This window comes from Centruroides sculpturatus, unplaced genomic scaffold, assembly GCF_000671375.1.
Source record: "Centruroides sculpturatus isolate CEXI.00-Female unplaced genomic scaffold, Cexi_2.0 scaffold2247, whole genome shotgun sequence".
Taxonomy (NCBI): domain Eukaryota; kingdom Metazoa; phylum Arthropoda; class Arachnida; order Scorpiones; family Buthidae; genus Centruroides; species Centruroides sculpturatus.
The window spans coordinates 3686-20950 of NW_019386395.1; the positions used below are offsets into that span (position 1 = coordinate 3686).

A 17265-nucleotide genomic window follows, 5' to 3' on the forward strand; every position below is an offset into this window, starting at 1 on the left:
AATAAATTAATTAATTTAAATAATTTAGAACTGCTGGGAGAAAAACGCTGGCGCCTAACGCTTATCTCTAGTGCCAAATTGGTTACGTAATTTATTTAGTAATTAGCATTAAACTAGCCCGATTGATTTTCGGCAGGGGTTGGTGTCAAATTTAAATAATTTATATTTTATCAAATTTCATTTAGATATTTCTTATAAATTCTTTTATTTAAACATTTGTATTAAATATGAATGTACTATTTTGATATATTATGTTTAAATATTAATTAATTAATAATAATTTTTAAAAAGTTTTTAAATTTATTATATTATTTAAACTAGTCAAAGGCCCATCATCATGCCATATCAACTAGACTAGACAAACCATTTTTGTTTGACAACAAACCATTTGTACTTCAGTAAGTATGATTTTTTTTAATGTATGTAAATTTCTTATAATTTATATAATGAAATGTTTTAATTTCAGATATGAAGTCCACTTTCAGAATGGACAAGATTGTGGAGGTGCATACATAAAAGTTCTTTCTCAAACTTCTGACATGAATCTTAAGAATTTTCATGACAAGACTCCATATACTATAATGTTTGGTCCTGATAAATGTGGAACTGAACAGAAGGTAGAGAAATAAAAAAAAAATTTAATAAGTTAAAAATAACTTTTCTGATATCTAAATTTGATTTTAATAAATTTGTGGTTTTCTTTTTTTTAATAACTTAGCACATGGAAAAAGTTCTATTATACTTATTCAAAATTTAAACACAAATTTTTAATAATTCACTTCTGTTGATTCTTCAGTATTAATTTTAAATAATTACATGTTTTTTAATATTTGATTAAGTAAGTAAAATATTAAAATTGGTTAAATTTTATAATTTAAGTATAATTTATAATATAAAAATTAAAAAATTGTGTTTGATTTGCATTATCATATTTGTTGGGCTGCAATTTGAAAAATGGTAGACCTATAAATTCCCACTGTCGTGCATTTGTCTGTCTGTCTTTCTTAATCCCAAAAATGGAATTAGATAGATGAAAGACGAGACAAGATATGGAAACCTTAGAGGCAGGAGGGTGCGATTAACTATATATGAACTTCTGATGCAAACTCAGTTGTTTGTCACATTATTTCAATTCAAACTTTCCCCTGAAAGCAATTAATAGATGATTGGCACGACTCTATTGTTAAAGGAAAAGTATGATGTACAGGGGCAAGAAACTATTAATAATTTAAGGTGGAGAGCATATGTTTTAAATTAAATAAATAAAAAATTGCAGCCTGGCATTTTGATGATGTCACAATAAATAATTGCTCACTTCAATACATAAAATTAATCAAAATTTGTTCTAAAATATAAGATGTTCTCAAATGTTACTGATGTTTGGAACATTATCTAGATTTCCTTGTGGCAAAATCATTTACTATGCAATACATGCAAATTTGATTATCATACTGTTTGGGTTCATACTACACTAATAGATAAAGTGTGCTCCTTTTTGTTATGCATCAGTGCCCTTCCTGCAAGAGACCACTCCATCAAGACTTGATAACAATTGAAAAGGACTCTATGGAACATATTTTTTATATTTTGAAATGAGAAAGATTTAGATTTTCACAACATGTGCACAGTTTACATTATTTTTGCATCTTGGACATTAAATAATTCAAAAACTGTGTATTTTTTTATCATGTGCCTATCGGGGACGTTTTTACTTTGATTAAAACTACAAACTATCAAATATTTAGCCAAATCTGTCAGGACTTGGACCCTACACAACCTTATGGAAATTTTATTAAACAAAAGTCACTAAATACACAAAAGTGTACAACTGTCAAAAGAAAACAAAATGTTAAAATTAAACTAGTTTTTACACTAGGCTCATTGATATTTTTCTTTGTTGCATGTTGAGTGACATAGACTGATCATTGCTGATTTATAGTTATATTTTTACAAAATACAATCAAATTTTGTATAACATTATTGAACAAATATATAATTGTCTTTTTTCTTACTAAACTCTGGAGATAAGTTTAATTTGTTGACTGTAAATAAAGATTTATTTTATTTGAACATAAGCTGTTTGAAGGTTCTTAGCAAGAAAGCTTAGTTCCATTTAAAGCACTTTTAAAATATGTTGAGTTTAGGAATGCAGAAATTTTCCTATTCTATTGGCCATGTAAATAGAGATAAGTGTCACTTTAGGATACCCCTATTGTGATCACTAAGATGGAGTTTGATTTATATTAAAAGTTTTATAGGGAAATTTTGAGGATGGCTACATAACTGAGATGGCCACAAAGTATGGTTTTATTGTGTAGTAGTAGTAGTAATACCTCCAATGCTAGGTAACATACCAGGTAACAATTATCTTCCATTGATTTTGATCATGGGCAAGGGCTTCAGCTTCCTCCCAAGTCAGATTTATTTTATACTGTTACAAAATCAGAATTGGAGTAAAGAGGTTTGATGAACTCTTGTGTAAATTTTATTAAAAAATTTATTTTTTCTTTAGTATCATTTAACTTTTTACTTCTTAAAATATTAAGATATAAAATAATAAATACATTTGGAAAGTAAGTGAAAATATAGTTTTGTAGTAAACTGTGTAGTCTGTAATTTTTGTATTCTTATTTTAATAGTTGATATATACAGCTGAAAAAAATATAAACTGATAATATATTTTCTTACAATACAAAGTAGGAAATTTATTTCAAGTGTTAAAAAAAAATTAATTTTTTATTTTATATTTAAATTTATTGAAAAAAGCGATAAAATAAATTGATATACAGGGTGAATCAAAATTATGTGAACACTATTTGAGAGAAAGCATTTACCTAAAGTTTGTGTTATACAGAGTCTCAATCTGGCCACCAGCACAATTAATGCACTCAAACCAATGTTCAACAGTACAATTTAGTGCCAGAAGACCGGAGATTGGGGAGGCCATAACAATGGTCTGTCATGACCAATCGGAATAGAAAACGAAACAAAATTAAGATGTTTCATTAATAATGTTTAAAAATAATAACATCGCAAAGCCTGAGTAGTATACAATAAATCACCAAATGATCGCCTAAATATCGAGCTATAATATGGCTAATTAAATGATTGGTATAAAGTAATTTGACACTAGAGGTAGATGTTAGGTGCCATCTCTTAAGTAAATTAATAATTATAATTAAATAAATAAATTATTAAATAAATTTAATAATTTTATTTATTTAATCTACCTCTAGTGTCAAATTACTTTATATCAATCATTTAATTAGCCATATTATAGCCCGATATTTAGGCGCTCGCTTGGTAATAATGTTTAATTAAAAATTAAGATTGTTCACAATTTTGACTCACCTGTATTATTGTATTTATTTAGTGATAATAAGATTTCGTTAGGTGTAATTTAAGACTTCCAAGATGCTAAATATTTCAAATTTACTTAAACAAAAAAGTCCTAAAAGGTATGTTAAAATACTATAGTCTAAATATATAGTAATTATATTTATACTGGTATTAGAAATGTCTAGCATTGCTAGAATGATAAGTGTTTTGTAAATAATAATTTATTGTTTCAGTTTCAAGTGTAAAATATTGCTTTTTTATGGACTTATCATACAGGAACTTAGGAGACAATTTGGCTGAATTTAGACTTTATTGATATTAGTTACAAGAAAATGCATTTCAGGTGTCATACCTCTCATCATTTCTTCCCACTTACTACCTGAATTCTTCAAAGATTTTTTGTATTATTTCAATAACAGTTGAATTTTTCTTAACATGTAATAAAAAATTTTAAAAATATCATTTTTAATAAAGATCTTTTATCTTTCTCATCCATTAATCCGTGTATGATTTATGATTGTTATTGAAATAGTACAAAAAATATCCTTGAATAATACAGGTACTAAATGATAAGAACTGATGAGGGTGTGACACCTGAAATGCATTTTCTTGTAACTAATATCAATAAAGTTTAAATTCAGCCATATTGTCTCCTAAGTTCCTGTATGATGAGTCCATAAAAAAGCAATATTTTACGCTTGAAACTTCTTCATCTTTGACTTTTCCCATGTTTATATGGGTTCAGCGTTTCCTTCTCTAATCTGTTTCCTACATTTTATCCTATCAAGGGTGTCTTTTCTCTTAAATTCCCTCTATTCAAGTCTTCTTCCACCTTATCTTTCCAATGCAGCCTTAGTTTTCCTCTTTTCCTCCTTCCTTTCACTACCAGTTTTCTGGCTTTCTTTCCAACATAATCTTTACTACTTCGCTCTACATGGCCAAACCACCTTAACCTGCATTCTTGCATCTTCCTGCTCAAGGAACCCATCTTAACAAAACCTCTAATAAACCTGTTCCTTATTCTATCCTTCCTTGACATTCCACACATCCATCTCAACGTTCTTCTCTCTGCCACCTCCATCTTTCTTTCTTGGGCTCTTGTAATTGTTCATGTCTCAGCCCCATACAACATTGTAGATCTAACAACTGATTTGTACAATTTACCTTTCAGTTTGCAGCTAATTTTCTTGTTACATAACACACTGCTCAACTTCCAGTTCAACCATCCCCCATCTCAACAAAGGCCCTAGATACTTAAAACTGAAATGGAACTAGAATAAACAACAACAAAAAATAGTAATTTATTGTTTATGGAATGTTTATTTAAGAATTATGATTCCTGAATGATGAAATTATGGTTACAGTTTCTCAATAGGTTAGGTTTTTTTTTATCATTGTTTTTATAGCATATTTACTTGCTTCAATAGCATTGGTGTATAGGATGAAAGCATTTTGACTGCCTTTATTCCTTTAGTGAAGCCTTTAAAAATTGTGATTTATTTTATATAAAACTTCTAGGTAAGCCCAGGCAAGAAATAAGAACAAACATTAAAATTAGCTAATTTTATACTTCTAACCCTTCTAATGTATTATATTATAGAATTTGATTTATATAACTACAAAGGTTATCTTATGTGACCGATCTTACCCATTTTCATCAGGTGCAAGAATTAGGTCCCCCCTTTTCTGAGGCTGATCAGAGAATTTTTAGAAGGGTCTAAAAATATGTTTGATTTCCCACAAAAATGCAAAAAACCACATCTAAAATAGTACAGTAGAAGCCAAGTACTTCAGGGTAATCCTTAACCCTCTCTTTCTCCTCCATGGGGGAATTTAAAAAAATCTCTACTTAGGATATGTCATGAGAATGTACACTTTGTACCAAATTTTAACTTTCAACTCCTAACCATTTGGGCTCTGCACTTATTATTATTATTATTAACTCATCTTAATTATATTATAAGGTCTTTTAAAATGAAGGATTCTTCTTTCCTTAATTCAGAATTATTTAAAAATGTTCAATTTCCATCAATAAAAGAACAAATACATTTGAAAACTTTATTTTATGTTTTTACATTTTATTCATTTTAATGAAAGAAAACTCAAGTTCTTTACAGTCAAATTTACATATTTTATTTTTTTCAGTTACATTTCATTTTTAGACATAGAAATCCAAAGAATGGCACATATCAAGAAAAACATTGGAAAAGAGCTTCTTCTATACCAAAGTTGGAAGATTTATTTAAAGACAAAAAACCTCATTTATTTACTTTGAGTAAGTGCTTTTATTTTATATTTTAAATGAAATATTTATTTTAAAATTTAATTATTATATTCTGTTGAATCTAATAGATTCATCCGAATACAATAATTCTTTATATGAAATTTTTACATTTTAAATATGGAGTGTTAAGCTATTGCATTCAGTTTATTGATTGCTAGCAGATGTATCCAACAATGCTTTTATGAAAATATCGGTATCAAAACTATACATGCTTTTGTTGGCTGATGACTATATAAATTGAATATTTGTTTTTGTTGCAGTGTCAATGAATTTCACCTGTTTTCTTTTGATATCTTTGCATAGAATTGCTCCATCATATTTACAGAAATATTCATAAAGATTAAAAAATTTCTCTCAAACAATGAGTAAGGTAATCCTTAGAGCAATTTGTAGTGAACAATTTAAAGTGATATATTTCAAGAGAAAATAATTACATTTCAAAGAAATATTGAAAGTAGATGAGAAATAATATGTTTTAAATACTTTCCAGATATTCACTCATCATTAGGTTTTGTCAGATAAGAGAAACTAAATTACCAGTATTCAGGCAAAATGAGGTTGATTACATGGTAATGATATCACAGCTGATTTTTAGCCAGTTGCAAATCATTATTTAGATCATGTGTTCTTAATAATTAAATTGATTTATTAATTTACTATTTCTAAAATGGAAGTAACTGAATGTGAAGTTAGATGTGTTATATGGTGCTTTTGGTGGTGGATTGATCTGCAAACAGTGATAACACAGATTTGTTTGCTAAAATGAACTTTTATGGTAATTTGAAACAAATTTGTAGGTTTTTACAAATTTTTTTTTAATAAAATACAATGGATCAGGTTTGCAGGAAAGTATATAAATAAAAAGAAAGATAAATTTTCCAAAAGAAAATGAAATTTGACACTACAAATCCAAACACAAAGATGTCTGCAAAAGTCTCAAACAGATGTGATGCTGCCCACAAACAAACAAATTTACAAAAATTACAAAAATATCATTTTATTTATAAGGTTATAAAGAACAAGGAAAGAGATTTTACAAATATTTAATAAGTCAGAATTCAGTGAGAGATTATGCTAAAAATCATTTCGGTGTGTGTCCAAACTATTTAACTAATTTAAATAAAATAAATAATTTAAGTAAAATAAAGAGATTTTACTACATATTAATCAGTTTGAGATCACCTATACACTGATAACATTAAATGGGGTAAATAAATAAGGAAATAGTGAAAGTTTGTGATCTTATTGACTCTTCAGCTGGATACCCACGTGAATAATTTCATTTCACTAAACCAAGAATCACATGACATGCACAGATTGTACTACTGATATTCACTACTACATTTGCATGCTATTTGGTGGAAGATGGTTGATGATACTGCACTCAGCCACAATTTTTTCTCACAATCAACATACCTGTTGTTTGTGCAAAAAAATAAAAACAAAAATTGATTTATAATTATTTTTGTTTTTATTTTTGTTCTATTCTTTTACTCAAAAATTTCAAGAAAATTATAAATTACTACTATTAATTTCTCAGTTACTATGTTTATCCAATGAGCCATTTTGTAGAAAATGATAACAAACCATCTTATGAAGATTATTCATTGCTGATTAGCAGTATCTGATTTCCATAATTAAAAATACATCCAGCTGAAGTGTTTACGTCATGCATAACTGTGTGATTTAGATGCTAGTTTATTTAGGCTGCATATGCACAGTGCTGAAAGCATTTAAATAGAGTGGTGAAATCACTTATTTGTATTGATATATACAGCTTAACAATAAAAACACACATTAATAAATTTTCAAAGTTAACAATGTTTAATTGTTTTAATAATTATTATTATTATTATTATTTATTTATTAATATATAATTCATCCACTATACTTTGCTTGTTAAGTTCTTAAAGAATAGTTCATTTACAGTTAAGAAATGCTAGCAATTTAAACAAATTGCATTACAGGCAAGTAATAATAGATCTTAATGATTATCACTCTTCTTAATCAGTGATAATGATTGAAATGTTGAGGCTGATAGTGCAAAAACAAGCTTAAAAATGCCTATTTACACATATATGATGATAACTATAACCAATTCTCTAATTACAGAAACTAAAGTTTTATTTAATGTGCTTAAACTCATTGTTTTAGGACCTGTTAACTTTGATTATATTAAATGACTGATAACAATATCTGTGATTACAATAAGCTGATTTTAATGTATGATTCACATCTGAATTTTCAAAACCCATAATAACTGTGTAATAATAACTAATGTGTAAAAATAACTGTGTAATAATAACTAATTTTCAAAACCCATAACTGTGTAATAAGTAATATAATATTTAAATGTATACTAAACCAGTTTTAATTCAGTTTTTGTTAGATATTGCATTATCATATAAATTCATATTATAACAACAACTTTTAATTTAGTTGAATAAGTTTCTTATGATAATTTCAAATATATTTTCTCTGTGTATTTCAGTTATTACACCTGACAATCGTTTTGAAATTCAGATTGATCAAAAAAGTATACACAAGGGAAGTTTACTAGAAGATGTTAGGTATATATGCAAATAACAAATGTCATTGTTTCTGATTTATATAAAAATAAAACTTTTATACAAAAAACTAAAAAAAAAGTTGTTTTTAGTCCTTCAGTTAATCCACCTGCTGAAATTGATGATCCAAATGATTCAAAACCTGAAGATTGGGATGAAAGAGAAAAGTGGGTTTTTTATACATATTTTTAATATATATATATATAATCCTATTCATCTGTAATTAGGAAACATCATTTATAATGAATTTCTTTTAGGATTCCAGATCCCAATGCCAAAAAGCCAGACAATTGGTAAGCTGAAATTAAATTATAAATAATACTAAATTTACACTCACTCAAAAATTAAGATTTTAAATCACTTATTATTGCCTAATTGATTATAGCTTATTTTATTAAATAATACAGTAAAAGCAAAAGAGAGAAGAGTTTTTCTTTTGTTGTAATATTTTTTATGGAAAAATAATATTTTTTATTTATTGTTTCATAGATTGAATTTTCACATAGCTCACTGTAGAACTAACATTAGATATATGAACAATAAAAAATATATATATTTTTAAATAACTAGAAAATTGCTTTATTATATTTGTATGTAGGTAGGTATCTAAAATACATAAATTCTTTCAGAGAATTACATTTCAAAATTTATTGATTAGCTGTATAATTCTAGGGGTCAGTTGCATGAGTTTTATTTAATCTTGAGATTAAATGAACTTTAATATCTTTAGAATTACTTTCAGCACATTGCATGAGTGTAAGTCTGGGATAAATTGCTGAATAACTTTAACTACTCAATTTTGGATGATTAAAAGTTATTTTATAGATTAACAGAGAAACAAGATGACTGATAGCTCTGATTCTGATGTGCATGACTTTTATTTAGACTAATTAATTATATATATATTACACTATTTAAACCATTTTATTTACATATCACAATATGTAAATAAAAATAAAATGGTCTAAATAGTATAATATAGTCTCATATGTATGATAAACCTGTTATTTTAAATATGATATAATAGTATAACATATATATAATAGCTATAGTTGGGCAAGAAGTGGTTTTTATATAGACTAATAAAATCAAGTTTGTCCTAATATTGACAGAATGTTTTTAAAAAAGATCAAATCTTATAATGTTATAGAGTGATTGTATGTTTTGAGAATCAGTTTTAGTTTAAAAAGCTACAGTTTTATGTTAATTTTTAGTTAAATGAATCTTTATAAACTAATTAATCATTTCTAATAGAATACATATATTAAAATATTGTGATCATATCTATTATCTATTAAATCTACCAATATATATTTTGTCTACATTCCAGTTCATTTTATATTTTTGTTCACTTGTTTATCCCATATTGTTTTTGATAACATTATTGCTGCATGGATAATTTTTCAGCTAACTGGCTGATAGCTTTCTGCAATGTCAAAGAAACTTGTGAAAATGACTAGTTTTTACGAATAGTTATTCTGTAGTTTAAAGAGAAACTTTTGCAAAAGGCCCTAAAGTCTTAACCTATCCTGTGTTGGAATTTTTCTCCATTGCTTGTTGTGCCGTGTTGAATTTTTGTCAATGTTGCCTAACGAAAATTACACATTTTTGAAAAAAATAATCTTGACTATTGTATCTTGGCTATTGAAATTATTTTTTTATTTTACACAAACAAAATAGATATATTAATAAATGTAAAAACAAAAATATATATATATTTCGGAAGTTAGTTTCAATATAAAAATTGTAACAACTAACAACAACTAGTTTCAAAAACATTCTAATGCTGAAATGAGATATCTTGGATCCACAGGTCAAGGTCGTTAGGTTGCGACCCAAGATATGTCAGGAATACCAGAGAGTAGTACTAGGGAAATCTATTATACATATATAAAAATAATTGTCATGACACTTTTTTCTGTCACAAAAAAATGGCAGCACCAGGAATGAGAAAATTTTCATGAATATTTGAAATAAGGGGACAAAGCCCATTGGGCACTTGGAACTGAATTGTGCAAATCGGGGTATTGGCTCCACTTATCTATAAATTCTATTATTGTTCATAAATCTGCCAATTTGCCAATAATAAATTTTAAATTTTTTGTTTAAAAACATTATAAACATTTAATAGATAGAATATTCAAAAAGAAACAGTCACAACTAATAAACGTATGAACTAAACAAGTGAGTGAAGCACCCCCTAGTTGAATGTAAACATATTTTATTTTTGTTATTGTTAATGAAATAATAGAACATTTTGGTAGCAATTATATATAATGAATTTTTTTTAAAGATGATTGATTAAACTTGTTTTACCAATTAAAATTGTAACATGAGACATTATAGTTAATTGTGATATCATAAAGTTATACTGAACATTTTGTAATGGAAAATATCTGATTGCAAACTTAGTCAGTTTATATAATATGATGGTGATAATACAAACATTCAGATTGTTTCAAAATTATACATTAAATAATAGTTATTACTAATTGTATATGTTGCATTTATATCATATAAAATCAAAACTTGTAAACTTTCTGAAATTAATATTTTAGGGATGAAGATGCTCCAAGACAAATCCCTGATCCAAATGCTCGTAAACCAGAAGGTTGGTTGGATGACGAAGTGGAGCTTATTCCTGATCCAAATGCTGAGAAGCCAAAAGACTGGTCTGTACTAATATTATAGTAATTAATAATATGAAAAAATAAATTTATATATATTTTATTATTATTTTGAATCTAGGGATGATGAAATGGATGGTGAATGGGAACCACCATTGATAAGTAAATATTTTTTGTTTTTGAACTCTCTTAATGAGTTTTAATTTTCTAATTCTTTAATTTTTCAAAATATAAATATATTGAAATATTAGACAATACAATAAGTATCGTAATTTTTTGTTTTTTACTTGATGATTAAATACATTATTGTCATTGTTATATTTAATAAACTTTCCATTGATAATTCTGTGATATTTTGATAACCATAAACATTAAGAGAAATCTATTTTTAATCAAATACTGGTATGATTTCCAAAAGGAAGGAAATATAAAAATTGCATTGCCTTTTATAATTTTCATTTGTTTCAAAATTGTTATTGATGCTTACTGTATCACAAAAGTAGAATTAATTGCATATATTTAAAATCCAGAATCTTATGCAAACAAAGTTTCTTGCAATCCAACGTTGCTTCATAACATGTTGGTTAAATGATATGTATTTTAAATACAGTGGGTGATCAGTTAACAAACATAATCCGTTCCAAGACCATGTTTGCTACCCGAATTGTTTGTTATCTGATTATTGATTTAACATAAATTTTTATGAGAATTTGATTAATTCATTCTGGAGACCCCAAAAAATAAATAAAAAATTATATACTTTCTTACTATGTTTATTTATTTGTAGTAATAATTATTATTACTGTGTATGTATGTGTCACATATACATATGCAGTCTTGCATTTTTGTTGGTCATGATTTTTCCCCATTTGTGGAGAGTTAAAGAATCGGTTCTGTCCAACATCGGTTGCTTTTCTTCAGGATTTTTCGGAAGTAATTAATAGCATTGTTGTTGTAGAGATCCTCAAGCCTATTATCCTGAACCTGGTTTGAATGCCATTCTAAGACCAGTATTCTGACATTTTCCCACTTCTTCAAAAGACCTTTAATAGCAGATGTTGGCATTGGTCCTCTTGTCTTCCTCTTTTTCATAAGAAAACATAACTTGCTGAGATTCTTGGTTCTTCATTCAAGAGTTCTTTTGTCATCAGATCAGTTTCAAGTTTCATGATGAGCTCTTCGATGTCATCTTCATTCACTTCCAATTCGAGATCTGTAACAGTTGTCACAATTTTATCCATATTTTCAGGTACATCATTTCTATCTCCCTGAATGCAGGAGGGACACAGCTTTTGCCAATCAGAATTCAACTGTCATTGAATGACTTCTTACCTTGCCTTTTGAATGAGCTGGATAGCATCAAGAATATCAAATTTTTGTTTCCAAAACATTTTTAATGTCATCATTGAGGACAACTGGCATGCTTCAGAACACCTTGAACTCATGTGACGAATGTGGAGTTTGGAGTTTGTTTCTTCAATTATCCAAAAATTTCTCTACCTTTCTCTTGAATGATAGTCATACTAGTTACATCTCTTTTCATTTCCTTTTCTATTATCTAAATTAAAAGCAATCTATCCATTTTTTTATGGATGGCACATCTTTGTTTCTCATATGATTTTTGTTATTCCTTTAGATACTTGAGCTTCTTGATGATATCTTTCTTAGCTAAGATTGTGCCTACTGTAGACTTGTTCAAGCCATACTGCCTAACATCATCAGACATCTTCTGCCCATTCTCTGCTTGGCTATTATACTCTCACCTTTCAAAAATAAAAATTGATGCAAAACTGAACAAGTGCCCGACAGTCCTGCAAAGACTAAAAATTCTTTGTCAGAAAGGTAAACAAAAGTCTGGAATTACAGTGGAGATTTTCAAAGTTCAGGGGAATACTATCTGATCGGTATCAGATTGAGCATCAATGTCAACGTCTCCTGCACTCCAAAAGGTTTTGAATTGTCACCTGGAGGCAAGGGAAGACCAATTAGTATTCATTATTTTACGTTGCTTCTTGTTGTGTTTGTTCTGTGAGCTGTTTGTTTTCCAAATGTGTTTGTTGTCTGAACATAAAAATCTTTCGCAAAAGTGTTCGTTATCTGTTTTGTTCAGTCTGAACTGATCATTCACTGTATTATACAGATAACAATATTCAGAGCTAATTTTATTTTATCTAGTTTAGTTTTTTAGATGATTATAACTATTTAGAACATAAAGAAACCAGAACAGTTTACTATTAATTAATAATTTATCTGGAGTATAATTGAAGTAAGAAATGCTAGCAATTTAAACTGATATACTGCTAATCAATAACAATTAAAATGATAAATATTTGATTAAAGCACTAGTTACGACTGATAATATGATTGTATATTATAAGCCTTATGTTGATGCTGATATTACTAAAAGATGAATTAAAAATGTCTATGTACTTGAAGATGATAACAATAACTGAAATTTTACAGGCTTAACCTTTACAGAACTTCCGATGTTAAATGATGAAGTATTGGGCATGCAAATTTCCATAATTTTTGTTAATAAAACTATAAATAAACTTTAAAATAAAATTAAGTAAAAATCTTTGGTCTCATTTGTCCTGTTTTTTTCAATATGAAGATTACAATAATATACTCAAGTGATTTGGGACTGATTTTATGTGAGACATCCTGTAATTATGATAACTTAAGCCAATTCTCAAACTATGGAGTACAAGGTCATTTCTAGAGACAAAGAAATGATCAGTATTATCATTTATTTTCAAATACAACCCTACATGTACTCTAGTCTAGTTTTATTACAATATAGTATTAAAAATACTGGTAATTTCAGTGTTTATTTCACAAACTTTATTATATTGTAAGTTATAATTGTGGCCGTGACTCTAATGTAGTCATTATATCTTTAAAATTTGATTAAATTTAATGGAAAATATTTTAGATTAATTTTTTTCTAATTGCTCACTATATGACTACTAGCAAATAATTTGCACACAATAAAATATTTTTATAGTATGTTAAATATTAACACAAGAACAGCATAAGTATTTAAGATCATTACAGTTTGCTGTATTAATTAATGACAAATTGTAATGATTGTTTTAAAAAGCCATTCACTTAAATATTATTCTCGTTGCTTTTACTTAAAGTATATTTTGGTGTTTCAATTAAATGAAACAAGTTGAAGTGGAATTATTCCTTCATTTTCTACTATATGGCTAATGTTAATATCAATATTAATAGGTAATCCAAACTGTGAGCAGGCTGGATGTGGAGAGTGGAAACCACCCATGATAGATAATCCAAATTACAAGGGAAAATGGAGAGCACCCCTTATTGATAATCCAAATTACAAGGTATGTTACATTTTTAAAGAAAATATTTGATTTTGATTATTGTCAGTTGACATGACCATTTAATTTTAGGGTAAATGGAAACCAAGGAGGATTGAAAATCCAGAATTCTTTGAAGATAAACATCCTTATAGAATGACACCTGTGGTGAGTATTTCTTTTTATATGCATACGATATACATAAAATGAGATAATGTACCAATGTATATTATCTTTATTACTTTTAAGTATTACTTTTGTATTTATTCAAAATAAGTAAAGATTCATTAGTAAAGATGATTCATGATACCAATTACTTGTTACTTTGGTATTCATTATACAGCATTGCAACGAGTCAGCAAGACACTGCTGCATTAAACAAAACCTGATGGATTCATGATGGATTAAAATTTGTTAAATCAATTTCTGAACTTAAAACATCATTAGGACGAGGAAGAGCATTCATCAGGTTTTGTTTAATGCAGCAGTGTCTTGCTGACTCGTTGCAATGCTGTATAATGAATACCAAAGTAACAAGTAATTGGTATCATGAATCATCTTTACTAATGAATGAAGCTCAGACCTCTTTCCTCATTTCCACATTATATGAATTAAATGACATACAGTTTGATCTTTCGCCAAGAGGACACGATCTCGACGTGTCTTGGCCGACGTTTGCTAGAAAGCTATTTAGTACAACTTATTCTTGGCAACCACCTAGCAGAAGCATGAGCGTCTCTAGTTTGGTCAGCTGTACGTCACAAAATGAACCCACTTTAACACAGCAATTTACAAATGAGATTCAAAATATTAATGAAGTGAAAGATTTGAAAGCTGAACTCGCCCATTTAGAGAAAAATATGGAAGAATTACGGCAACAGTTAAAATGTGCAGAAAAAAGAGAAGAAGAATCAAGGTTACTTGCAAGTAAAAAAAGAGAAAGAATTAATAGAAAGCACACCAGTTTACTTGGTACGCGGAAAAAAAAAATTATTGGGATTACATCTGCCGTTGTCTTACGACGAAACGAACAGACATTCATGATGGATTAAAATTTGTTAAATCAATTTCTGAACTTAAAACATCATTAGGATGAGGAAGAGCATTCATCAGGTTTTGTTTAATGCAGCAGTGTCTTGCTGACTCGTTGCAATGCTGTATAATGAATACCAAAGTAACAAGTAATTGGTATTATGAATCATCTTTACTAACGAATGAAGCTCAGACCTCTTTCCTAATTAATTCATATTTTACAGAAATGTTTTCTTGCCCAAATAAAATATAGGATGATTATAATTAAAGTACCTCTATTCAATGTTGTATAGAGATTTAAGAAAGTTGAAAAGAGACAACCAAATTTGTTACAGTGACATTTCAGGGCAACAGACGTTTCATTAAAAAAAATGAGTATATCAAACTCATCACTATGGTACTTTTATACTGATTGTAATTTTGTAATTTTATGGTTGTAGGGTCACTTAAAAAGTGTGGTTTATTGAGGACTTATCATAAATTTGATACCCTTGAAAGAGTCTCACATTACATGAGAAGCATTACAGAGGATTAGTTGCAGTTGGCCACAGAACACAGCTCACCACCATCAAGTTTTACACCTATAAGAGGGAGACCACTGAGTAGTATCCCATACATCACTAAGGTCTTTGTATAGCATGAGTATTTTGCATTAATGTTTGTTGCTTGCAGTGCCAAAAGTACCCTGGTGGTGAGTTTTGGTATACTAATTTCTTTTTATGGAAATATATTCTGCATGTTCTGAAATGTCACCATATGAAATTTAATTGCATTTAGTCAGCTAAATACCTTTCAAAACACCTGATCCTGGTTTTGATTTCGGCAACTGTCAAAAAAAATATCTTGAAATGAAATAAAAACTATCAAAATTTTCATCATTTGAAAATACTTGATCAAATCTGAAAGATAAAAAAATATATAAATGTTAAGTTATAACTAATTTTAAGGAAGAATATTTAAATCATTTTCAAAACAAATGAAATATATAATGAATAGTTTACTGAAACATTGAATAAATTGTTACAAGAATGAAATCAAATAAATTTTGAATTGTGTTTGAAATACCACTGTTAAATGTCTTCATTATAGTAAATCTTATCAAATTCTACTGATGCTATTAATATTTCTTATATAATAATATGTTGTAATATAAAACTTAATGATAATATATTGGAAATATTAATTTGAGTTATCTCAGTTGGCTTCACTGTGTGTGTGTTTACAGTAATAGGAATATGTTTCAGATTTCTGTCAGAATCCAATTAAGCTCATTGTGTTTTAGAAATATTGGTCCTGTCCAACTTATTCATTTTATAATTGAATGTATTTAAAACTATTTCCAATTTGCAAAATTATTCTATGTTGTTGTTTCAAAAGGAAATTATGATTTAATAAAAATTTTAAAAATTGCTTAATTTACAGGGAGCAGTCGGTTTTGAATTGTGGTCAATGACAGACAACATTCTATTTGATAACATCATAATCACAGATGATATGTTTGTGTCGGAACAGTGGGCGGCAGAAACCTGGGTTTTGAAGAAAGAACTGGTAGACAGAGAGACGGTGAGTTAAATGCAATTTTATTTATATTTAAAATTTGATGGAATGATAAAATTTTTTAACATTAAAATAGAGCATCCCTTGCCAACCATGGAGAGGGTTGTGTTTTAAAAAATGGTGTGGTTGGTGAAACCAGTTTCAAAAATTAGGGAATTGGGGAAAGGATAACGACGTTATTGAATGTACATTATATAATAATAAAGTAATTTTACATTAGTACTTCCAACAATATAGCAAAAAATTACAAACAGTTTGAACACCTTAATACTTTTTCCAGTAACACTATATTTTGTTTAATTAAACAAACATTTTTTTACCTATTTTACAGGTCTGTATTAGGTTTAATTTATAAACTAGAAGATTTGAACTGAAATTTCTAATTAATGTTCTTACTGTGTTCAAATTTTAATTTTTTTTTTTTGTGTTGCTGGAAAAAATATTAATGCTTAAGGTGTTCTTCAAGCTAAATTAGTTTCAGCTCAGATAGAAGTAAATTTTAAAACTAATAAAAAGAAGTTTTTTTTCTCTAC

At 27.8% G+C, this 17265-nt stretch overlaps 1 protein-coding gene across 1 annotated transcript in view; it reads left to right on the forward strand.

Moving 5' to 3' along the window:
- Positions 1 to 321: 321 nt before the first annotated feature.
- Positions 322 to 17265, forward strand: part of LOC111614815 (calnexin-like) — a gene marked incomplete at its 5' end in the record, with an annotated part of 27319 nt that continues 10375 nt past the window's right edge. Inside the window, 11 exons of the mRNA XM_023356181.1 lie at positions 322 to 398; positions 467 to 617; positions 5485 to 5614; positions 8115 to 8193; positions 8283 to 8357; positions 8448 to 8483; positions 10749 to 10862; positions 10939 to 10979; positions 14055 to 14167; positions 14237 to 14311; positions 16598 to 16738. Coding sequence (XP_023211949.1) covers positions 322 to 398; positions 467 to 617; positions 5485 to 5614; positions 8115 to 8193; positions 8283 to 8357; positions 8448 to 8483; positions 10749 to 10862; positions 10939 to 10979; positions 14055 to 14167; positions 14237 to 14311; positions 16598 to 16738 — 1032 coding nt within the window. The remainder of the gene's footprint in view (positions 399 to 466; positions 618 to 5484; positions 5615 to 8114; positions 8194 to 8282; positions 8358 to 8447; positions 8484 to 10748; positions 10863 to 10938; positions 10980 to 14054; positions 14168 to 14236; positions 14312 to 16597; positions 16739 to 17265) is intronic.